This window comes from Microcaecilia unicolor, chromosome 8 (genome assembly GCF_901765095.1).
Source record: "Microcaecilia unicolor chromosome 8, aMicUni1.1, whole genome shotgun sequence".
NCBI lineage: Eukaryota > Metazoa > Chordata > Amphibia > Gymnophiona > Siphonopidae > Microcaecilia > Microcaecilia unicolor.
This window is the reverse complement of record NC_044038.1, coordinates 210,684,989-210,709,291: the sequence shown is the minus strand read 5'-3', so window position 1 is coordinate 210,709,291 and position 24,303 is coordinate 210,684,989. Positions and strand designations below refer to the sequence as shown.

General features: G+C 43.0%; 2 protein-coding genes across 3 annotated transcripts in view; one reads left to right on the top strand and one right to left on the bottom strand.

Annotated features, from left to right (window-relative positions):
• The window catches only part of LOC115476330 (beta-1,3-galactosyl-O-glycosyl-glycoprotein beta-1,6-N-acetylglucosaminyltransferase 7-like), a 32,761-nt gene extending 9,597 nt beyond the window's left edge, over nt 1–23,164 (bottom strand). Inside the window, exons 1-3 of one of the 2 annotated variants that reach the window (XM_030212641.1) lie at nt 23,147–23,164; nt 22,673–22,807; nt 2,984–4,018 (exon numbers count right to left, since the gene is read on the bottom strand). In XM_030212641.1, coding sequence (XP_030068501.1) covers nt 2,984–3,968 — 985 coding nt within the window. In that variant the 5' untranslated portion in view covers nt 3,969–4,018; nt 22,673–22,807; nt 23,147–23,164. Of the gene's footprint in view, nt 1–2,983; nt 4,019–6,461; nt 6,520–22,672; nt 23,028–23,146 lie in introns of those variants that run through there. The other variant, XM_030212642.1, reaches the window with a different exon arrangement.
• Nucleotides 1–24,303, top strand: part of RTF2 (replication termination factor 2) — an 80,285-nt gene that overhangs the window by 36,007 nt on the left and 19,975 nt on the right. The gene's annotated exons all lie outside the window — the stretch shown is intronic.

The window sequence follows — 24,303 nt, the reverse complement described above, 5'->3', positions numbered from 1 at the left end:
TTTCCCCCAAATGACAGTTTCAGGTACTGTGGACATTCTTAACAGGCAGCATGCAGATCTGAAGAGTAGTTTAATGGTTAGTGCAGTGGATTGAGAACCTAGGAATCCAGGTTCAGGTTCAAATTCCACTTCAGCTCTTTTTCTAATATTTTTTTAATATATTTTTTTAATTGTGAGCCCTCCCAGGACAGAAAAATAACTACTGCACCTGAAAATCACTAAGTATTTAATTACATCTGTTTCTAACTCTAACATTATATGATGTATTTTACTTTCTGTTAATATATTTTGAACATGTTCACCTGAGTTCTACTCGGGCTAATGCAAGATATAAATGTCATAAATAAAAATAAATATATGACACCTGCAAGGCTGAAGATTATTGAAGCGGTATACATTCAGGTACAGTAGGATTTCTTTTTTTTGTTGTTGTTCCTGGAGGGCTCACAATTTTTAAAAAATACTTAAGAGATGAAGTGTGATTTGAACTTGGGTTCCTTGGTTCATAGCTCTAACCATTAGGCTGTCCCTCTACTCTGCATCAATGTCTGTGTGGCCATTTTATAAGATGGATGTTCCTCTGCTGTCACACAGACATCCATGTCCCTTGTTTTCCCCCCTTCATAATTTGGACGTTTCAGGGCCCTGTTTACTAATCCGTGATATAGGCGCGTTAACCATGTACGCGCATTAACTGTGTACGCACCTACAATATCCCTATAGGCACCTGCACAACTAGCGCGTTTGCCCTGGGATTGGTAGCTTGGAATACTTCTACTAACTGAACTGCCAGGTACTTGTGACCTGGATTGGCCACTGCAAAAAAGCAGGATACTGGGCTGGATGGACCATTGGTCTGACCCAGTATGGCTGTTCTTATGTTATGTTCTTAAGCAGCAGCGGTGACGGCAAAGTGGTAGGTGCATTAAAAATGCTGACGCACCTTAGTAAACAGGGCCCTCAGTTTGTAAAATGAACGTTCATGCTCAATGTTTCCAGCACATGGATATCCATCTTGCATGTATTTTAGAATAAACTTTATCCTGTTCTAAAATGCATGTGAGCTGGACGTCCATTTGTGACATACTGACTTGGACCTCCGGATTTTGAGTTTACAAAAGTCCAGTTTCTCCAGACCAAAACGAAATTTGGCCGTAATGATAAGATAGAGCGGCATTTTAGAAAGGATGTCAAACTCAAGACTTACCTAGTGCAGCTATGCTAAACAGCTTCAAAAAGGTTATTTCTATATTGGAAATAATGGACAATCCTAAATCTGAACAAGAAAAATAACTTGGGTGCCCACTTACATGGTGAGCGTTCTGGAACCGAGTCCCATACCTGTGTGTAATATGTTGTAAGGCTTCCTGGGAGACAATGCTGTATGAATGCCATAACAGTAAATGGGCCAGCCCCATGGCACAGGCATTGCAGGGATCCAAGTTTAGATTCCACATCGATTAGGGTAAGTTAGGCCTAGGCATGCCACCAGGATGGAGGGAGAGAAGGAAGGTGACTGAGGTCATGTCTCATGAATCAGACTCCTCAAACCAGTGAGGATCCCTTCAGATGTCTAAAAAAGTGATTCCCAACCTTATCTTGGAGGAGCATCAACCAGTCTGGGTTTCAGGGTATGCTTATGAGACATTTATGTACCCTGGAGTCCAGTGTATGTGCATCTCTCTTGCATATTATAATTGTCCAGAAATCCAGATTGAATTGATGTGCCTACATAAGTGAGTTGATAAAAAAAAAAGATCTAGGCATTTGCCACTGAGAGGTGTAACAGCAGCAGAACCTCAGAGGGAGAAAACAAAGACTCGGAAAAAATAAAGAGAAGGATTCATGACTTTAGGGCTCATTTTCAAAGTACTTAGACTTACAAAGTTCTGTAAGTTACTGTGGAACTTTGTAAATCTAAGTGCTTTGAAAATATGCCTCTTGGTGTCATTTAATGAATGATAAAATGGGATTTCCAAAATTCACATTCATGGTTATATGCACTGACTACTGTACTACCCAGGTAATATTTCCTTATGTTCATGTATGGTGTATATGAAGTAGAGAGTGGGATGGGGACCTGCAGTAACCGCGGGGATAGGGACGGGGACACAGCCCACGGGAGCGGGGATGGGAACAGAGCCCATGAGGACGGGGACAAACTTTGTCCCTGTGTCATTTTCTACTTTGAAGCCTGTTAATACACTGGATTGTTATTTATGTTTGAGTAATGCAGACAACAATATTTTGATTTTTTGGACAAAATAAGCAAACATGCTGGCCACAACTAGCAAAATTTGCATGGGAGATCCTGTACATCTTGTAAGAAGACATCTTCTATTGCAGAAAGGACTGTGGAATATAGGAGAGCTAGACTGAATCTTATTCATCCACAGATTTAAAAATCATAATAGTGCTTCATAGGGCATATTTCTCCCCAGCTAGGGCATACAGAATGAGTTGTATTTGGTACCCCTGGACAATTTAACAGGGTGGATTAGGTTTCCTTGGGGTAGTGGAAATCAGCTATTGTTGGTGGTGGTGAGGGGGGTTATTATAGCTGCTTGCTGTTATTATTGTTTTCTATTTGTAATTTATATACAATAGTTGCACAGCATATTGTTCCTTTTTATACTTTAATAAAAAGATTTAAATATAAAATCATAATTGTTCGAGGCTTCTGCAGATGAGGACAGAGCCCATGGGGATGGAGCGGGGACTGGGATAGAACCTGTGGGGATGGAGACAGGGCCTGCGGGGACGGGGTGGGGATGGAAACAGAACCCATGGGGATGGGGTGGGGACGGGGACAAACTTTGTCCCCGTGTCATTCTCTGTTAAGTGAACATTGATATAGAATAATACCACATAAGAGACTTGGCAGTCCTGCAAGACTCTTATGGGGTATTATTCTATATCATCAACGTTGGCACTTTATTGTTTTGTTTTTTTAAGGGATGTTGTTAATAAATGTATTCCTTGCCTTTCAAACGATTCAGTGTAACCCAGTAGTGCTCATCTGGACTGTATGTGTCCTTTGACCATTGGAGTAAGTCTTTTGCATTCTCATCCGTCAGTGCAAACTCTGCAAACTTCCTAGTGAGTGCATAATAAGCTGTGCCAAAGTATATGGTGAGGTTATGTGGCGGTCCGTCTTTTACATTGGTGGTCGGATATACATACGATACTCCAACATTAACAAACTCCTTGTAACTAACACGTGTTCTGTGTTTTATATGGGCTGGTTGAATGACACCAGGAGTTATGTTTTTCCCGTTCCATTTGCTCTTAAGGTATCGAATGATCTCCCGATTTGTCTTAATTGGGTAATCCTGTCCACAAAGGTTAATGATATATTTCCACTGAATTTTGGAACGAAGTAGGTCCTTCATACAGTTAATGTCTGCTTGGAGTCTTGAAAATCCTGCATACACCACATTCTCTCTCTTGGATGCAATAAAAACATTCTGAAAACAGTTGACCAGGCTTTGGACAGCATTCTTGTAGGTCTTGGAGGACTTTTCATCAATGTGGATGCAGTAAACATTCTGAGGTGCATATATGGCTCTGAATAGCTTTACAAACATCTCCAGCTCTTTGTGAATGGTTACGATGTATGCCAAGGAGAAAGTGGCTTCTTCCTCAGACAGGGCTTTGGTTATGATATGCAATTCTTTAACCATTCGTGAGCAATTGCCTGGATTTTGCAGAAGGTTTGGGACTTGTTTTGCCCCCTTGGGAATAGCTTGTTGGCAGAAATTTCCAATTACTGGTGCTGCTGTCACCCCCCGGAAGAGAGCTGAGCAGAGCTCATCTGGGTAAAATCCACATTCGAGCACGTTGGGAAGAAATGACTGTTCGGTTGGCTCCTTAGGAGCAGAAGAGTTTATATAAATAAAAGTGCAGATAAAGATACAGATGCCAAGGCACAGAATAAATCCAGACTTGACTGCATCCAGCTGGGTCATTGTTTCCTTTTCTGAAATGTTCTTTGCACCATGCTTTTCTTTTGGAAAATCTGTAGAAGGGGAAAGAAAGAAATGTTAATACTCTTCCCTTTAGCTCAAGTACTTTGCTTTTATCAGACAAAACCTTGCTAGATGGTTTGCACATTCAGAATAAAATGATGGGTGCTCTTGATTTGTTCTTATCTATACTAAACTGTCTGTTTTAAACAATGTGCACGTAGGCAGCACGCATTTTGGGGGGGGGGGGAGGGGTTAGGTTGGACTGTATAGGTTATATATTCTGCATCATCAGTAATGCTCGACCAGAGGCTTGCGAATCCTGTGCATTTCTTGTATACGATATGATTCTCAGGAGTTCTAAAATAGACCATTTAAACCTGTGTTTTGAGAGACATGTTTCTGCAGAAACGTGAGAGATAAAGGTTCAGTACAGTTGAAGGACTGTGAGATTCCAACATCCCCAGTGCTGTGGACTCCTTTTTCTGTGAGATTTCTTAGGCTATTTTGCATGGGTTGGATATGAGATGAAATGAATACTTCTTATCTTTTTCTATCTTTATGTGCACAGTTTCTCCTGAACCATTTGATCTAGAGAAGCCACATTTCAGGACAAGTTATATTAATACACTTGTATTTTCCAGCACATACACAGAAGGTAGAAATTTTGAAAGGCTCTATGTGGAAACAGAGCTGCACCATGCAGCAGCTTCTAGGTGTAAGTGCTGGCACTGCCCTGTGGAAGTGGCCATTTTTGAACCTTCACCTATGAATACTGATCTTCTAGTCCTCCAATCTTGAAAAAATATGAGCAACAGCAATTAGCATTTGAAGCTGCTGCTCATGGTGTTTTTTTTAAACATTAGAGGTAGATATTTGTTTTAAATGGGGGACTCTTAAATCACTCATATAAAGCCCTGGCTGTAATAAACACTTTTTAAAATTCTGTGCAATCTTCTGAGCTGACGCACAACCCAATATTTTGTTTGCATATATGTGGATTCCCATCTCCCCTTATAAGTAGTGCTTTTTGAAAGCTACACAGGTAAATAGTGCCATTTACATGTCAAGATGGTTTTAAAATGACCTTCCTGGTGTTTCACTCTAAATATTGCAGCTTTGAATTAAAGGAACATCTTACCTAACTTCTTTAAAAGGGAGTTCACATTATTTCAACTTGACTAGTCATTTCTCTTCCTAGGTTGCATCATGCTGCCCATAGGCGTAGTTTGACTGTTTCATTTGGGGGGGGCAAAGGATGGGCGGAGCATATTAGCATATTCATTTGCATATATACATATGCAAATGAGTATGCTAATATGGAGGAAGGAATTGAAATTTACAGGCAAAATATCACAGATGCACATTTCAAAAAGCTGACATATTTCAATTAATAAATTCTGAATAAAATACTTTTATCTACCTTTGTTGTCTGATCATTTAGTTTTTCTATTCGCTTTGGTCCCAGTGTCTTCTGTTTTATACAGTGTCTTCTTTCCAGTAGGCTTCCCTCTGCTCCCCACCCTCCCAGTCCCATCCATCTCTTGCTCCTTCCCTCTGCTCCCCACCCCTCCCAGTCCCATCCATCTTCTGTTCCTTCCCTCTGCTCACCATCCCTCCGTCCCATCCATCTTCTGCTCCTTCCCTCTGCTGTGCCTGACCTCTCCCAATCCAATCCATCTCCTGGTCCATCCCTCTGCTCCCCACCCCTCCCAGTCCCATCCATCTCTTGCTCCTTCCCTCTGCTCCCCACCCCTCCCAGTCCAATCCATCTCCTGGTCCTTCCCTCTGCTCCCAACGCTCCCAGTCCCATCCATCTCTTGCTCCTTCCCTCTGCTCCCCACCCCTCCCAGTCCCATCCATCTTCCATCTGCTCCCCACCCCTCCCAGTTCCATCCATCTTTCTTCTGCTGCCCCCCCCCCCCACGAGGTCCAAGATCGTGACTCCGTCTAGCCCCCTCTCTTCCTCCCTCCCTCCGGTGCAGGCAGCAGTCTGTTTCAGCGTTCATGGCAGCAGTAGCGATGTACACGCTGCCTTCGGTCTGCCCCGGAAGCCTTTTCTTCAAGTTCCTGTTCCCACCTATGCGGGAACAGGAACTTGAAGAGAAGGCTTCGGGGCAGAGCCGAAGGCAGCGTGTACATCGCTACTGCTGTCAGGAACGCTGAAAAAGAATGCTGCCTGCGCCGGAGAGAGGGGGGTAGATGGACACGCTCCTCTCCGTCTGCTTGGCTTCCCTGCCCTCTCTGTCTGCGCCCCGCCCGAAAGGAAATGACGTCAGAGGAAGGCGGGACGCAGACAGAGAGGGCAGGGAAGCCAAGCGGACGGAGAGGAGCGTTTGCCTGCTTTTTTTTTTTTCTTAACTACTGGCGCGGCGGCGCCTCGTCATCGTTTGGGGGGCATTGCCCCCCCTCGCCCCCCCCCCCCCAGTCTACGCCTATGATGCTGCCTCAGAGCACTGAACCAGGCGGATAAGAGAGAGAATTAATATTTCTCACCCTTTTTAACACTTATATGCACAATTTCTCCTGAACCATTTGATCTAGACAAGCCACACTGCAGGACAGGAATCTCTCTATATAAAAGGCAACACCAACGTTCTATGAAGCCTCCAGCCGGAAGTGTGAAGGGGGCGAGATATCCGGTTTCCCTATGAGTGTCTGCCCCGCCCTCTCTGTAACACAGTCAGTGAAGGAAAACAGCAGAGCACGAAATCAAATCGCTGGCTCTGTAACAGTGAAGGACTCAGAGGGGGGAGGGGAGAGAGGCCAGAGGGCAGGGACACACACACTCCCACATGCACACAGAAGAAAACATTGCTAGCCCCCGTTTCATTTGCATCAGAAACGGGGCTTTTTTACTAGTATTTATAGAAAAGTTAGAAATCAAGACAATTTTCTATAAAGCTGACAGATGCTGCCAACAACGCTGGAAGTTTTTGTGTTTCAAATGGACTGATGTGTCTGCGTACATGTTATCTTCCCAACCTACAGCAACCAGATTTAATGTTAGGATTATGTGTATAGAAACCAAAGTTATGTTTTCCTATGAAACTTACAGATGTTTCCCAAAAGTTTAATAGATTTTGCAGGAAAGACGGCTGCTAGAAATTGCACTGTGTATCTTTCCTTGTTTGGTTTTGGAAGGGAAGTTGCAATGTGCAGTACATTGATTTGTGTCGCAGCAGAATGCTCTTTTGCCATCCACAAAGCTTGTGCTTTTATTTTCCAGTGTATCTATTGCTGTATTCTCTAATCCATACCGCAGCTGAGGTGCTCACGACGCTAGTTTGAAATAGGCCACGCCTTTCTGTGTAATCCAGGTTACAGGCACATGGACGATTGCCATTGGTGCCTCATTATCTTGGAGAGACACAAGGGAAGAGCAGAACAGACTGGTGTAGGGAGACTTTAAAAGCCTGCTGCTAGCACGTACAAATGTTCTTGCTTAATTTATATACATATGCATGTATTTAAATAGAATTTTATATACTACTGACCAGAGTCATTCAGGGCAGTTTACAATCAGGTTCAAATACAAATGTCTCCCCACCCCCCCACCCCCAGGGACACCTCTACTCTGTTTGGGTATTGTGCATGGGTGACTTTTAATGCCTAGTGGTTAGAGCACCGGTCTTGCAATCCAGAGGTGGCCGGTTCAAATCCCGCTGCTGCTCCTTGTGATCTTGGGCAAGTCACTTAACCCTCCATTGCCTCGGGTACAAACTTAGATTGTGAGCCCTCCTGGGACAGAGAAATATCCAGAGTACCTGAATGTAACTCACCTTGAGCTACTACTGAAAAAGGTGTGAGCAAAATATAAATCAATAAATATTGTACTCACATCCTCAGCGCTTTAATCACAGACATGGGCTTTGACACTTTGTGTGCAGGTAAAATATACATCTATTGCCTGTATGTTACTGGAGGGTTTCACATTCATGCATATACTTATGAAAATTCAAGCATATGCACATAGATTAACCTAGAAAAGTTGTGCACCCCAAATAGCAGGTGTAAATGTAAGTTATAGATTTCCTGGGCACTTTTTAAAGCAGAAGGAAACATGCCTTTGAAAATCTAACAGAGTCCACACAGAAATAGCTCCTGCTTTGAACCCATACGTTCAGTTCTTAAGTACACTCTGTCCCCTAGTTCTATAAATGGTGTGCAGAATTGCACATGAGAGAATGACATGGGGACAAAGTTAGTCCCTATCCACACCCTGTCCATGTAAAGTCAAACTCCACCGAAATAGTTATAATTTATAGTTTATTGAGAACTTATTATACCAACTTTGCAAAGTTAATTGAACACAGCAGTTTACAATAAACACCAATCAACATAAAATCTGAAAAGGAACTCCAATTCTCGATAGGTCAGAAACCATTCATACACAAAACAACAACAGAAATACACAAAAAACAACAGGAGTACATGATTATTGATGATCCCGGGTCCCTGAGAGCATATGAAAAAATCAAATCGGTGAGATGAGGCTAGAAGCCTAAAAGCTAGTTGAAAAAAAATGGGTTTTCAACCTCAACTTAAATTTAGGGAAATAAGTTTGAGCTCTGATTGATGGAAGAAGAATTCCAAAGCTTAGGGGCTAGGAGAAAGAAAGCTGATGAGTGTGTGGACTCGTAACGGGCCAATCGTGGGGAAGGTAGCGTGAGGCCATCATTTTCAATAAAAGAGAATCACTGGCTTTTTGTACAAATGAGATTTTGTACTCTTGTGGGGATGGGGACATATTTTGTTCCTGTGTCATTTTCTGTTGCACGCACAATTATACACCTAGTTATAGAATAGTTTAATAATTTTAATACTTTAAAATATTTGATATACTACCTTATTTATCAGACAAGTCAAGAGTGGTTTACATAACAATAAGTAAGAACAGAGCAGAACGCCAATTAAAATAGGAAAGCAATATACTTCACGCTCCAAACAAATGGAACAAACCAAATAAAAAAGAAAAACACACATCACATTCAAATAGGCATTCCAACAGATAAAACCTCAGCAAATATACTTCCTTGCAGACCACCAGGCCAAGAGAAAGCTGCAACCTATACACGTAACTAAATTGGTGACAAGCAGCAGTAATTGGCTTTAACAAACACTAATTGGCACTAATTAGCATTTATGTGTTTAAGTGCTTTTAGGCGCTATTCTATAACTTGGTGTCTAAATATTCTAGCCTGAAATTGCAAAAGGGGCATTTAAATGGGAGGGTCTCAAAGTTACACCAGTATCTTATATATCGCGCCAAGATTTCCACACGGAAATTGAAGTGTATTCCATAGCAGTGCACATAAGCTAATTGGTTAACTAATCAACATTGATAATTGGATGTTAATTGTCATTAATTAGAATTTACGCGCAGAGCTAAGTGTATTCTGCAACATGGTGCGCATAAATTCTAAGTCGCATAGTTGAAAAGTGGGCGTGGAATGGGCAGGTCATAGGCGTTTCTAAAATCTGTGTGTGTTATAGAATACACCCACTCCATGCATGATTTACACTTAAGTTTTACTTGGCATAACTGCCCGCGACTAAATTTAGTCACGCAGATCAGTACTCAGGGTATTCTATATACCGTGTGGAATTTTAGGCTTATTCTATAAAATATGCCTGAATTAAGGCATACTTTATAGAATACGCTTAGGCAAATTTTATTTCAATGCCAAATTTTTTAGACGTGATATATAGAATCTAGTCCTAAACTTATACTAAATAGAACATGTAGGTGCATTTACACCCGCTATAGAGATTCATAAGTAGTCTTATCTAGATTTAGGCACATTACTGCCAACTTAACACTAGTAATTCTATAATGGAATCTAGCACTAATTAATTTAGCGCCTCAATTTTAGTGCCCTTTATAGAATTACCTCCTTCAAAGCTGTTTACCTGCAGAAAAAGACCCACTGAAAATCGCCTACCACCCTTCCCCAATGCACGTAGTTGTTGCCATGTTGGTCACAGAGCAGATACTTTTAACTGTAGCAGGAAAGGACTGGGAAAGGGGGCATGCAGAGGTTAAGGGGAGGGAGCGTACATACATAGCTTTAATTTTGAAAGCCCTGTAGATACATTTCTACCTATTCAAAAGTAGGTGCGAATGTACATGCTAACTTGGACGCCTTATTTTTGCAGTTGGCGCAATTTCTAAGGCAAATGGCTGGCAAAGTTTTTAAAGTTTTGTGGAAACTGAGACGCAGGAGGCCTGATTTTACTCCAGAGGTTTTTAGACAGATCGCTCAGATCTTGGCACTGTCCCATATTGACTACTGTAACATAGTCTATAGGGGTTGTAGAGAGACAGCAACCAAGAAAATTCAGACCTTGTTAAGCACCATAGTGCACTTGGTGGTCCTTTTACCAAGCTGTGGTAAAAAGGGCCTTCGGTAGCAGCGGGGGCCATTTTTCCCATGTGCTAAGGCCATTCTCCCACAGCAGGTAAAAAGCCTCCCCCCCCCCCCCCTCCAAAAAAAATGGCCATGTGATGATTACTCTTACAGTGTGGCCATGTGGTAGGGAACACTTACCACCTCCCATTGAGGTGGTGGTAAGGGCTCCTGCAGTAACCCGGCAGTAAAAATTCCAAAAATATTTTTTGTTGTACCGGAAGTGATGTGTGCTTGAGGCGGAACTATCGCCGGAGGCTGCATTGGGCCAGCGGTAGTTCTGGGTTGCCACATGGGAACCCTTTAGTAAAAGGGCCCCTTGATTTTTAAGTTTGAGAGGGCTACACCTCATTTGTTGCTGGTACATGCATGTGTTGTGCTCTTTTATATTTTTAATTTTGCAGGGGTTAGCCCCGATTATATGAGCTCTTGTTTATCTCCTAGGAATTTCAATTTTGATTAAAGAGAATTTTTATTGCTCCACTTTCCTAACCCTAAAAAGGTTAAATATAAAAAAAAATTGTCAGTACCTTTGCATATCTATTAATATCAGAAGTCAGGTTTATTATACTACTTTTCAGAAATTGCTGAAAACTTTTTATATTTAGAAAATGTTTATCTGAATAATGGTTTACGGCCCTATGATTGAAGGTTTGTTTAGTTTGGGGGATCTGTAATACATATTTTTAATTGAGATGTGGGCTCTTCAGCTTGGAAAAGAGACGGATGAGGGGAGATATGATTGAGGTCTACAAAATCCTGAGTGGTATAGAACAGGTAGAGTTGAATTGATTTTTTTTTTTTTTTACCCTTTCAAAGAGTACAAAGAATAGGGGACCCTCAAGGAAGTTACATGGAAATACTATTAAAACAAATAGGAGGAAATATTTTTTCACTCAATGAAAAGTTAAGCTCTGGAACTCTTTGCTGGAGGATGTGGTAACAGTGGTTGTGTATCTGGGATGAAAAAAGGTTTGGACAAGTTCCTGGAGGAAACGTCCATAGTCTGCTATTGAGACAGACATAAGGAAGCTACTGCTTGCCCTGGGATTGGTAGCATGGAATGTTGCTACTAATTGGGTTTCTGCCAGATACTTGTGACCTGGATTGGCCGCTGTTGGAAACACGATACTGGGCTAGATGAACCATTGGTCTGACCTAGTCTGACTATTCTTATGTTCTTTTAACTTTTGTATAGTTTGATTTTTATTGTAATATTACTGGGAATTGCTTAGTTCTCCTGATTTGTAAGCCACACTGAACTCAATAAGTATGTGTGGGGTCGGAGGAGGAAGTGACGTCACCGATGGGACCGGTAGCTTAAATTTGTAGCTCCGCGGGGACGCGAAGTAAATTGCTAATAAATCCTCACATCGGGCGAATAATATTTCCACAGACGAATGGTTGAACTTACCAGATTTGATGGCAGCCAGAAGGAAACTTTCCAAATTTAAATACGCGGCGGAATCGGCGAAAGCGGGAGGCAGAGAGCAAACTGGGTTACCCCCGCGAGTAAACAAAATGGCGCCGGAGGAACCCGAGACGGAGGACGAACTCGAGGAACGAAGCGGCAGAGAGGGAGAAATTGAGAGAAGTGAATTTATAAAGTGGTTCCAAGACTTGAAAGCAGAAATGATAAATACTAGAAATAGTATCCAAGCTGCTGTTAAAGAGCTGCGGGAAGAAGTAAAGGACATTGGCAAGCGCATGGGAGAAACAGAGGAACGCATGGAGGTAATGGAAATGGAGGTGCAGAGTATGACGAAAAAAATTAAAGAAGAGAAACGACAGCGTGACGAGTTGGAGATCAGGGTGGAAGACCTTGAGAATCGTTCTCGAAGGGGGAATCTGAGATTTAAAGGAGTTCCTGAGGAGGCTCAATATTTGGAAGCTACGAAAGTGGTGCAAGAAATTTGTAACTTTATAATGAGCCATGGAAGAGACTCCCAGGAGTATGCAGACAAGACTGAAATTAAAATTGATCGTGCACACCGGAGTCTGGGACCGCAGCGGGGAGAAAACCCTAGAGATATTATTGCATGTTTTCACGATTTTCAGGTGAAGGAGACTGTATGGCGGAAAGCCCGAGCTATGGGTGATATACATTGGAAAAGTTGTAAACTACAGATCTTCCAAGACCTGGCGAAAACCACTCTACAAAAAAGGCGGGAATTCCGCGAGGTAACGAGATATCTGCAAAAAGCTGGCCTGCGCTACAGATGGATCTTCCCCAGCGGCCTAATGGTCACGGTGGGGAATCAGACAAGGAAAATACAACACCCGGCAGCAGCGAGGAAGATACTAGAGAACATGGGATGTGCAGATGTGCCGGAGGAGTTACAAAATCCCACTGTGGAAGGCAATGGAGAGAACAATCCCGGCAAAGGGAGAGGGCATCTTCAGGGGAAACAGGGCAGCAATACAAACGGAACGCGGAAGGAGCGTGGCCTGGAGCAGCATGGGGACACTTGAACGGACAAATGTCAAGGGGCTTAGGCCCAGGCATAGCGTTTGACCATTTAAGTATTGGTAGTAAGTAAGACAAGACTGGTAACGTTTAACTGTTTATATATGTATGATTTGAACAGAGTATATTGGAAAGAATGAATAGGAATGAAGGTTTTACTATGTGGGTGATATAAGAGGGGTAAAGATCCCAGGGGGACGACACTTCCTTAGGGATAAACTGGCAGCTGGTAGTAGCAGCCATCGGGGGAGAGGGGAGGAGGGGAGGGGGGGAGGGGGGGAGGGGAGGGGGAGGAGAGGGCATGATCACAGTTGGTTCATGGAATGTAAATGGGCTGAACACACCTGAAAAAAGGAGAATTGTATTTAGAGAAATATCAAAAATGCATTGGGACATTATCATGATGCAGGAAACGCATATCCAGAGGAAAGATGCTAGGCTTATTCAATACAAAAACCTGGGCCAGAATTTTATTCTGGCAGACCCTAGAGGTGGGAAAAAGGGAGGATTGGCAATCTACATTAAAGAAAAGGTACCTTTTGTTCATGAGCAAACATACCTGGAGAGCCAGGGAAGATGTATAGCAGTTAAGGGAAAGGTCAATGAACAAATGATCACGTTAGTTAATATATACGCACCTAACGAGGGACAGGGTGCGTTCTTTGAAAAATTAAGACTGGAATTGATAGAATTTGTACAGGGAGAAGTGATTGTGGGAGGGGACTTCAACTGGGCAATAGCTGACCTAGATCACTCAAAGGGTAAGAAAAAGGGTGGAGTCTCAGCAAATACGACAAAGTTACTGAGTCTGTTCAGGGATTTGGATCTGATAGATGTTTGGAGATTGCAACACCCGGGGCAGAGGACTTATACTTTCTATTCACACGCCCAACAAACGTATACAAGGATAGATGCAATATGGGGCTCCCGTAATCTATGGGGGGAAGTAGGGGATTCTAATATAGGAAGTATTCATGTATCAGACCATGCCCCCATATGGGTCTCCTGGAAGGGTATGGGGAGAGAAAAGGGACACACCTTTTGGAGATTGAATGAATCCTTGCTCGACTCAGTTGAGGATTGTGAAGCTGTTAGCAGGGCGATACAAGAATACCTAGTTTACAATGATAAAGGGGATGTAACAGAAGGGACGCTATGGGACGCTCTTAAAGCAGTGGTGAGAGGACACCTGATCAAAAAGGGGAGTCAAAGAAAGAGGGAGGGGCGAAGGCGGGAATTAGAAGTAAGACAAAGACTGGTGTCCTTAGAAGTCCAGCATCAAGGAGGACAATGCCCTGAGGTTCTGCCAGAATTGAGGGAATGTAGGTCCGCGCTGCAACAAATCCAAATAAAGCAGATGGAGTTTCAAAGGAAGTTAGCACAGCAAAAGTTTTTTGAATACAGTAATAAAGCAGGACGAATGCTGGCGCGACATCTCCGCATGCGCAGAGTGGGCAATACTATAGTGAAACTTAAAGGGGAGGGGGACTCACTATTGTACCAAGACAAGGAGATGAGAGATAGGTTTGCCCAATTTTATAAAGCGTTGTATACTAAAGAGAGTACGGATTCGGGGGAAAAGATTAAAGAATATTTGAGCAGATTAGGATTGCATACACTATCTGAAACACAAAAAGACTTCTTAGATAAACCGATAGTATTAGATGAGATAGAAAGAGTCATTAAAGGATTAAAAGGTGGGAAAGCGCCGGGATTGGATGGGTACACAGCTAAGTTCTACAAGGTAATGAATAAGGAGGTGGGGCCATTATTGTTAAGGGTGGGGAATGAGTGCTTTACATCGGGAAAGCTGCCGAGTAGTATGTATGAAGCAGGAATCTCGGTGATTCCTAAACCGGGGAGAGATCCCACGTTATGTGCTTCCTATAGACCAATATCCCTCATTAATATAGATATTAAGATACTTGCTAAGGTCATGGCGGAGCGAATTAACAAATTTCTGCCCCAATTAATCCATGAGGACCAATCCGGCTTTGTCCCACAAAGGCAAGTCGCTGATAATATAAGGAGAACGCTGAATATAATATGGGAAGCACAACGTAGAGGGGGAGATTTTGTACTCTTAACAACAGATGCAGAAAAGGCCTTTGACCGGGTTGAATGGCAGTACCTGTGGGAGGTGTTGGAATGTATGGGATTTGGCCCAAAGGTATTGACATGGATGAAGGGGCTATATGCAACACCAAAAGCCCGTATAAAAGTTAATGGGGGATATTCGGACCAGTTTCAGGTACAGCGGGGTACAAGGCAGGGTTGCCCCCTGTCACCTCTGCTGTTTGCATTGGCAATAGAGCCGCTTGCGCAGCGGATTAGGGAAACGGTTAGCATTCAGGGGATCAAGGTGGGAGACCGAGAGCACAAATTGGCATTATTTGCCGACGACATTCTCTTTTATGTGAGTCGCCCAGAGGAGTCCTTGCAAAATATCTGTCGGGAGCTGAAGGCGTTCGGAGCTTTTTCCGGTTTTAAAGTTAACTATGATAAGTCTGAAGTGCTGGGAATAAAGTGCACCACCTTAGATCTGAGAAGCACATTAACTAGATTTTCTTTTAAGCATGCCAAGGAGAATTTTCGATATTTAGGGGTTAGGCTCCCCAGGAACCTAGAATCCTTATACGGGCTTAACTATATTCCCTTGATTAGAGAACTAAGAAATGACTTAAGCAGATGGAAAAATGGGATGCTTTCATGGTGGGGCAGGATTGCGGTCATTAAGATGAACGTACTTCCTAGGTTGTTATTCCTATTCCAAACGTTACCATTGGAAGTCCCCTCGGGAACCCTGAGCAGATTACAGTCTGAAATGTCAAATTTTGCTTGGGGAGAAAGAAGGGCGAGACTATCTAAGCGAATCATGTGGAGGGGAGTGGAAGAAGGAGGGAGAGGGATGCCCAACATCACCTGGTATTATCAGGCAGCACAAATGAAACAGGTGGCGGAATGGAGTAAGGGGGAGGGGGCGCCAGTGGCTGTATTAGAGCAGCAACTGGTGCCTGGGTGTAATTTGGAAAGGGGCTTGTGGGGATCTGGAAGGATGTATGGCCCACGTGGGGGAACTGATAACCCTTTTATAGGACATTTGCTACATACTTGGGAGGTATTGAAACGAAAATTTAAAAAAGGAGTTAAAACATCTACATTGGCGCATATAATCCATGAAGTAGAGTTCCCAGCGGGCGAAGAGGGGGGAACTTTTCATGAATGGTATAAAAAAGGTCTGAGGAGATTTCGAGATCTGATGTCGGATGGTTCATTAAAAACATTTGAGACACTAAAAAGGAAGTTTGCCCTACGAGCGTCGGATAACTATGCTTATCTACAGGTTAAACACTATATGAGTAGACAGGGGTGGCTACAGGGGGACCAGAGGGGAAGGGAGCCATTAGAGAACATATGGATTACTCTTGAGGTAGGGAAGAGGGGCATTTCCAAATTGTACAATTATATTAGAGGTAGTACATTGACTAAATTAGCCTATATGAAAGCATGGGAGAAAGATTTGAACTGTGAAATGAGTGTGAAAGAATGGGAAAGGGTTTGTATAGAGGTAAAAAAGGCATCCACGTGTGTACTAATAAAGGAAAATGCCTACAAAGTTTTAAGCAGGTGGTACTATACACCAGACAGGGTAAAATTGATGTATGCTAGTGCCTCAGACAGATGTTGGCGTTGTGATAAGGACCTGGGCAATTTTATGCATGTGTGGTGGTCATGCCCACTTATTCGTTCTTTCTGGGACGATATAACTATGTGCATGACCTCTATTCTGGGGACACAGTTTGTAGGGGAACCTAAATGGTGCCTATTAGGGTGGGGGAATAAAAGAGGCAAGAAGTGGCAGAAGCGGATTAAAAGACTATGTTTATCAGCTGCGAAGCTGGAAATTGCAGCCCACTGGAAAAAGAAAGTGGGTCCTACAGTCGTGGAGTGGAAAACAAGACTCCGCACCATAATGGGACTTGAACAACTGACGGACAGACGAAAGGGCAGATTTGAACCAAAGGCGGAGGAATGGAATCATCTAGAGTGTTTATGGACTAATGCCACTATTACACAGTGTATTCAGCCATTACGTGAAGATGGGGGGGAGGGAGGGGAGTAAAATTCATTAAGTTTTCAATAGTTGATATTATTGTACAGTTCACTAAGGCTTGTTGCATAGTGGGTAATTGATTTTGTGATTGTACTTATGAATAATGAGATTAAATAAAAAATTTCTTTCAAATAAAAAAAAAAAAGTATGTGTGGGGTATAAATGTCCTGTAACGTAATGTAAACTACTGTGCAGAATTTCCCTTTGAAAATGAGTTTGTTGCCCCTTTTTTTAGGCTCTGCCAGGGCACAGTTTTATCTTCTGTCTCTATAATAATACTGCTGCTTAATTTACAGCATAGTGCTGTACAGTGGTGATAAATACTCAGTATTCATATTCTGTTTCTTCATACCATTCTGTGCCTTGATAGCCAGTAAATGGCTCACCTAGATGGCCATAACTATATGTTTGCTGCTTTAAGTGTGGCGTAAATTCATGAATCCTGTTTAATTTTGGTCAAATTAATCTTCCCGAGGAACGTTTTGGTTATGATTGTGGAAGTCAAGTAAAAAGAATTCACTTAATATGTGTATAATTTCCAGTAGCGATTGTTGAAATTAGTTGTATAAATTACTGTCGCTCATTATGAATATGTAGCTTTCTTTCACTTGTAACCAGAATAATGTATCTAATTTAATAGGATAATAGTAGGTAATTGTTATTGTCCTTGGACTGGACTCTTACTAGAGGTTTGAGAAAGGGAAAGTATTATTGGTGAGCAGTTCTGCCCTGCAATGGCAGAAGGAAATAACTTATTTTTGAGCATAAGTGGACTTAAGTGCATATCTGTAATCTAAGAAGTATGTCCCATCATAATGTGTCTTGGACTTCTGCATATCCCTTTCATAACATAGGCAGCCGAGACCCCTCGGGCCCCATATACCGTATTCATCCTTTTACTGAATAAAGACTTCACACATATGTTCTAGATTTGGCACAACTTGGCCGCAGCTTTATTTAAATACAACCACATAACTTCACCCTGGGCATACCCAAGCCGCTTTCAGCCTCTGGCTCAAATACCCCCAAGCCAAGTCCGCCGCCCTAGCAAGACTGGCTAATCGCGAACAGGGCTCCCCGCCGCACAGCAAGGGAGCCGTATGGTATCCGCAGCTGCTAGCTGCCTAGCAAAATGTCAACTGGCTTGGGTACCCCGCCCACGCTGCGACTATTTCTACTTGCGTTCATTATGCTTTACTGGGGACAGGGGGGATGGGTGTACTTCGGCTGGCCACGGCGACCGGAAGAGGTCGACCTGGCTTTACACCTGGGCTTTTAAGCCCCCCTTTTGGCTCCTCCCGTTGCCCAGCGGGGAGCCGCTGGCGACGGGGGCCTGTCCCTTCCCTCGCCGCACTCTCCCCCCGCTGGGGATTAGTGCGCGTGCCCGTCGGGGCACGGCGCCATATTATTTTTGGCTCCGTGCACCCTTCGGGGCACTGCGCCTTGCATGGATCCCAACATTTCAAAGACAAAAGGAGGTAAGTTCTTTGCAGAGAAACCAAGCAAAGTGTGTGTTTCCATTTTCCCACAAATCAGCCAGAATGGACTTACATTCTTCTGCCACTGGAGGACAACATTTTCTGAGAGATTCTGACTTATTTATATTTCACGAACTATGATTGCATCCAGTTCGCGTGCTCAGGCCTTTTCCTCAGTCTGTCATTGACTTTTTCAGTTGTTCTGTGCTACAGCTCCTCCCTAGCTCGCAGTTCTTTCGAGGTGTTTTTCCACAATCCCTGTATCTCTTTCAGCCTCACTTGAGGTTAAAGTGTGCTGCATTCCAGCTGTATTTGCATGCTGTGTGAGAGACAGGACATAATAGGTTCTAGTGTGGTTCTTGATCCATGAGCAATGCACTTGTTTGTTTTTCTTCTTTGGTGTCAATTTGGGGAGATACACAATTCCACTGATGTGCCGCCAGAAACTGCAGATTTGGAATTGAGCAGCACAGCCAGTGGTGACCACAGGAAATGTGGTATTTTACTGAAAACAGTCTCCATCTTGCCACGCTACAGAAAGCTTTTAATCTAGCTGACCAAAGCAAAGTGCAGAGATAGCTTGAGCACAGGAAGCTGTAGTAATTTGCCTAGGCAGTCACAGTGAGAGTGATGGAGAGATGGGACATGAGAGTGAGCTTTTTACTACTAGTTAATTCTGGAGTTTTTCTTCCTTCATCATTTACTATTTTGCTTGCTTTGGGATTGTGGACGTGAGTAACCTTTGCTTTTCTAAAAGGAATGTGTTACTAGCCCCTCTTGATAAATTCCCTGGAACATCTTACCCTACCCCAGAAGTACATGACAAAAACTATGATCAGAATCTGTATGTCTTATGGATTTTGGTAGTTTTAAGAAACACTGCTTACCACCCTGAGGCTATCAGGCTTATTTTTGAAAGAGAAGGGCACCCATCTTTTGACACAAATCAATCGCAAGATGGGCATCCTTCTCATAGGGTCGCCCAAATTGGCATAATTGAAAGCCGATTTTGGGTGTCCTCATCTGCTTTCCGTTGCGGGGACGACCAAAGTTCATGGGGGCGTGTCGGAGGTGTAGCGAAGGCGGGACTGGGGTGTGCCTAACACATGGGCGTCCTTGACCAATAATGGAAAAAAGAAGGGCGTCCCTGACGAACACTTGGACGACTTTACCTGGTCCTTTTTTTCTTACGTCCAAGCCAGAAAAATGTGCCCTAAATGACCAGCTGACCACAGGAGAGAATCGGGGATGGCCTCCCCTTACTCCCCCAGTGATCACTAACCCCCTCCCACCCTCAAAAAAGTTTTTAAAAATATTTTATCCAGCCTCTATGCCAGCCTCAGATATCATACCCAGCTCCCTGACAGCAGTATGCAGGTCCCTGAAGTAGACTTAGTGGGTACAGTGCACTTCAGGCAGGCGGACCCAGGTCCGTCCTCCCCACCACCTGTTACACTTGTGGTGGTAAATGTGAGCCCTTCAAAACCACCAGAAACCCACTGTACCCACATGTAGGTGCCCCCCATCACCCATAAGGGCTATGGTAGTGGTGTACAGTTATGGGGAGTGGGTTTTGGGGGGCTCAGCACCCAAGGTAAGGGAGCTATGTACCTGGGAGCAATTTCTGAAGTCCACTGCAGTGCCCCCTAGGGTGCCCGGTTGGTGTCTTGACATGTCAGGGGGACCAGTGCACTACGAATGCTGGCTCCTCCCACGACCAAAGGGCTTGGATTTGGTCGTTTCTGAGATGGGCGTCCTCGGTTTCCATTATCGCCGAAAACCAGGGACGACAACCATCTCTAAGGTCGACCTAAATGTTGAGATTTGGTCATCCCCGACCGTATTATCGAGACAAAAGATGAACACCCATCTTGTTTCAATAATACGGGTTTCCCCGCCCCTTCGCCGGGACGTCTTGCGAGGACGGCCTCAGGAAAACTTGGGCACCCCTTTCGATTATGCCCCTGCACGTGAACCAAGAAGTGGTCTCAAAATGAAAATATTTTTGCAAAAATAAATATTTGTGATGCCAGGTAACTGAAAGATGAGGCAGGATCTTCCCAGTGAAAATTACTTACCAGTAATTAAATGGTATTGTCAGTACATGGACCAGAACAAGAAGAGGTTTGATTATTCACCCATTGATTGCATGTAGCAAACCAAATGAGGAGAGACTTGCTGACCTGAACGTGTATACTTTGGGGGAAAGGAGAAACAGGGGTGACATGATACAGACGTTCAAATATTTGAAAGGTATTAATCCGCAAACAAACTTTTTCTGGAGACGGGAAGGTGGTAGAACTAGAGGACATGAGTTGAGGTCGAAGGGGGGCAGACTCAGGAAGTATTTTTTCATGAAAAAGGTGGTAGCTAACTGGAATGCCCTCCCACGGTAGGTGGTAGAGATGAAAATGGTATGGGATTCAAACATGTGTGGGATAAACACAAAGGAATAGTGTTTAGAAGGAATGGATCCATGGAATCTTAGCGGAGATTGGGCTTCGACGTTAGCTTTAGAACTTTTAGTACAAGAAGAGTGCTGGGCAAACTTTACGGTCTGTGCCCTGAGAATGGCAAGGACAAATCAAACTCGGGTATATATATAAAGTATCGCATATCAAGTAAAATCAGTTTATCTTGTTGGGTAGACTAGATGGACCATACAGGTCTTTATCTGCCGTCAGTTACTATGTTACTATATGTAAATGTTCTGTTGTTTCATCTTTGGGTCTAGTTATTTGTAGAGGGTGTGTTCGTTTGTTTTTTTTGGTCTGGAATAATTTTGTTTAGCTTTTATGGTTTGATTCATGGTTTACACTCGTAAACCAGAATTCTTGTTTTGGGTCTGGTAGTTCCTCTTTTCTCTATTTGTTTGGGGGGGGGGGGGGGGTTCTCCACTTTTCAGCCCAGTCAGAACCAGTAGTGGTATGCTAGCACCATTAGCCGTCTTCATTCACAGCCTCCCAAGGACTTTAAATTAGACCCTCTCAATCTTTCTAATCTGGTTATTGCAACAGTGTTCCAGAGGTGCACCAGTGCTACTGCATCATGGGCTCTACATCTGGCCTTCAGGATTTACCCTTAACAATATGCATGACCCCAACCCCCTCGTTCCAAAGGCTGTGATTGCTATATGTGTAGCATCCCCAGCCTCAACCCACCTAGAATGTGGAAGATTGGATCCAGGAATTAAACTAGGTCCTTCCCATGTGTCAGTATATACTTTAGCTGTGCTACCAGGTCAGTACCATGCATCTAATTTTTTTTTTAAGCAATTGCTTCCCATTTTTGTGTATCATTTTAATGATCTAGATTTAACATTCCTATGGCTGGTGCAAAATAATCAAAAGTTTTGCATAAGCAAACACTTGATCACCACTCTTTGACTCATATTTTGTATCCAAAGGAACATATTCAGACTCTAATTCCTGCATATTCTGTCTTTTTTGCTCCCATACTTATAAAGAGTGTGTGTGTATTTATTCAATGAATTCACAGTTTCTTGTTGCTAGTGTTTTATTTTCAGCTTTTTTATGCTACAGTTTGTCTTTATTAGAACAAGTTGAACTCTGGCTTTTTCTGTTCTGCTTCTGTGACTTGCCTCTTCCCTCAGGCATTTCCTACTCTGCTTCCCTACAAATTAACTCCTAATTGTTCATTCCCTTTTTACTGTTCTCTCTCTGCGCTTAGTTGCATTCTTACTGTCCCATGGTATCTTATTGTTGTTATACAGCACCACCTTTCACTCCTCTTCACTGGCCCCACCTGGTTTGTCTATATTTTTTGTTGTTCTTGTTCTATTGCTTTGGGTTTCTTTGTTTTTCTGCTAAACCTTTATTGGACTGTAAACTACCATGATATTTCTTGATGATATGAGAGTCTAATAAATGTACCAAATATTACTGTAACTACCATTCTGCTGTACAATAATACATCTTGTAGATAAGAAGAATAAAATCTAGCTTTGAGAAAAAGTTCTGACATTGTCAGTAGAACGAGATTTTGTATGCTCTGTGATATAACAAAATAGACAGCTATGCTACAGCATGCATTACCCTAAATTGTGAAAATGTCAACATCAGCACAAACCAAACAGGATTATTTAGAGTAGCTTATATAGCATCAGCGTTTCCCAAGAAAAAAGTTTGTGGAATAAACAGGGTCTTTTGTAGAGTTAATAAACTCAATTTTGTTGCAAAATGTGCCATGGTCTGAGTGTTATTCTCTTTGAGTCTTACCTTTGCCAGTCAAAGCCGATCAGGGTCTATTATTCGTAGTCCATAAAGCGTGAGAGAGCCCCCTCATCCTCTATTGTCCTTCTCAGGGCCGGTGTGCAAGCAAAGCCACTCAGTGCATGGTCTCTCGAGCTGACCCTGGTCACATGAAATGAGTTAAATATTAACATACACCTGCTTTCACTTAGAACATGTCCAGTTGCACCTTTTTGCCTAATATTTTCTGCTTTCACTGAGCAGGGAGTGATTTCCCTCTGCCTGTCTCCAGAGTGCTGTAAGAGAGATCCATACCCTTTCAAATTGTTTTGCTGCATATCACAGTGTTCAATCAGGGAAAGCCTCTTAAGGCAGTGAAAAAGATCTCTGTAGAGGACTGATTTCACTCTTGATTTATTCTTGCTGCCCTTGTAATGCCTAGGTTGTAAATATCTGTACTGTTCTCAATGTAGCGTAATACTTCCAGAGTTAACACTTCACCTGCTGATCTTTCCTTGCTGTTGTCGACAGACAAATGTGTACGTGGGAGAGAAATACATCCACTTGTTGCTAACTTGAGGTTTGGAATGTCTCTAGTGGGAGGAGAATCATGACTGTTTTCCAGTTGCTATGCCTTCTCTTTGATACCAGAGATTTTTCTTAAATGATAATTGGATGCTAGACAACCTAGTGCCACTAGGCTGCCTGTAGTTCATGATATTTCTTTCTTTTCCGCTATACAGCATAGAAGCTTTCTCTTAGGGCACAGTAGAAGTGATTTTTAACATTCTATATAAAAACAAACATTTTTCTATTACGTAGCTTCCCACTATTCCAGAACCTGTAGGATAATTGTGTCCATCAACCAACAGGTGGAGACAGAGAACTGAAAACTGAGCTGAAACATCTCTTTTGGCATCCAGTGCTGCGCCTCAGTATTTTCTGTCTCCATCACATGGATGGGCACACTTTTCAGCCTCTGGTTCTGAGTGATTTGCTGCTTGTCCAGTTGATCAACTGGTTCCCAGTTGAGCTTTGTGAGTCTGCAGGGCCATATCTGGAGGTCTTCATATCCCTGTCTCTGGTGCTCCGCAAATTTACTTCTTCCCTCTGTTCAACTCTCCCCTGTTTCCTGTAGAGCTCTCCTCTCCAGCTCAATAACCTTAAACAAGAAGGAAAGAGATTTCTCCGAGGACAAGCAGGCTGCTTGTTCTCATGTGGGTCGACGTCCGCGTCGGCCCAGGAAATGGCAAATTTTACCCAGCAAAAATAAAAGTTTTGCCAGAGTCTTCTGGCGCATGAGCAGCGCACACCGCACATGCACGGACGACTTCCCGCCCGTCGTGTGAGTGTGTCACCTCAGTTTTCTTTTCTCCGCGTTGAGGTGCGGTAGTTTTTTTCTGCACTCCTCTCAGGCCCAGGAAAGAGTCTTCGAGTTTTTTCGCTATTTTTCTCCTAATTTTTTCTTTATTTTATTATCGTCATTAAAAAAAAAAAAAAAGTTACCCGTAGTGTATTTTAGTTTTATTCCCTTAAAAGTTTCCTTTGTTTTTTCGTCACGGCCGGTTTTCAGGCCGCGTGGTCTGGTTATTCCCTTATTTTGTGTGCCTTTTTTATTTTATCAGGCACTATCGCATCTTTTGATTTTGCCAAAGCCG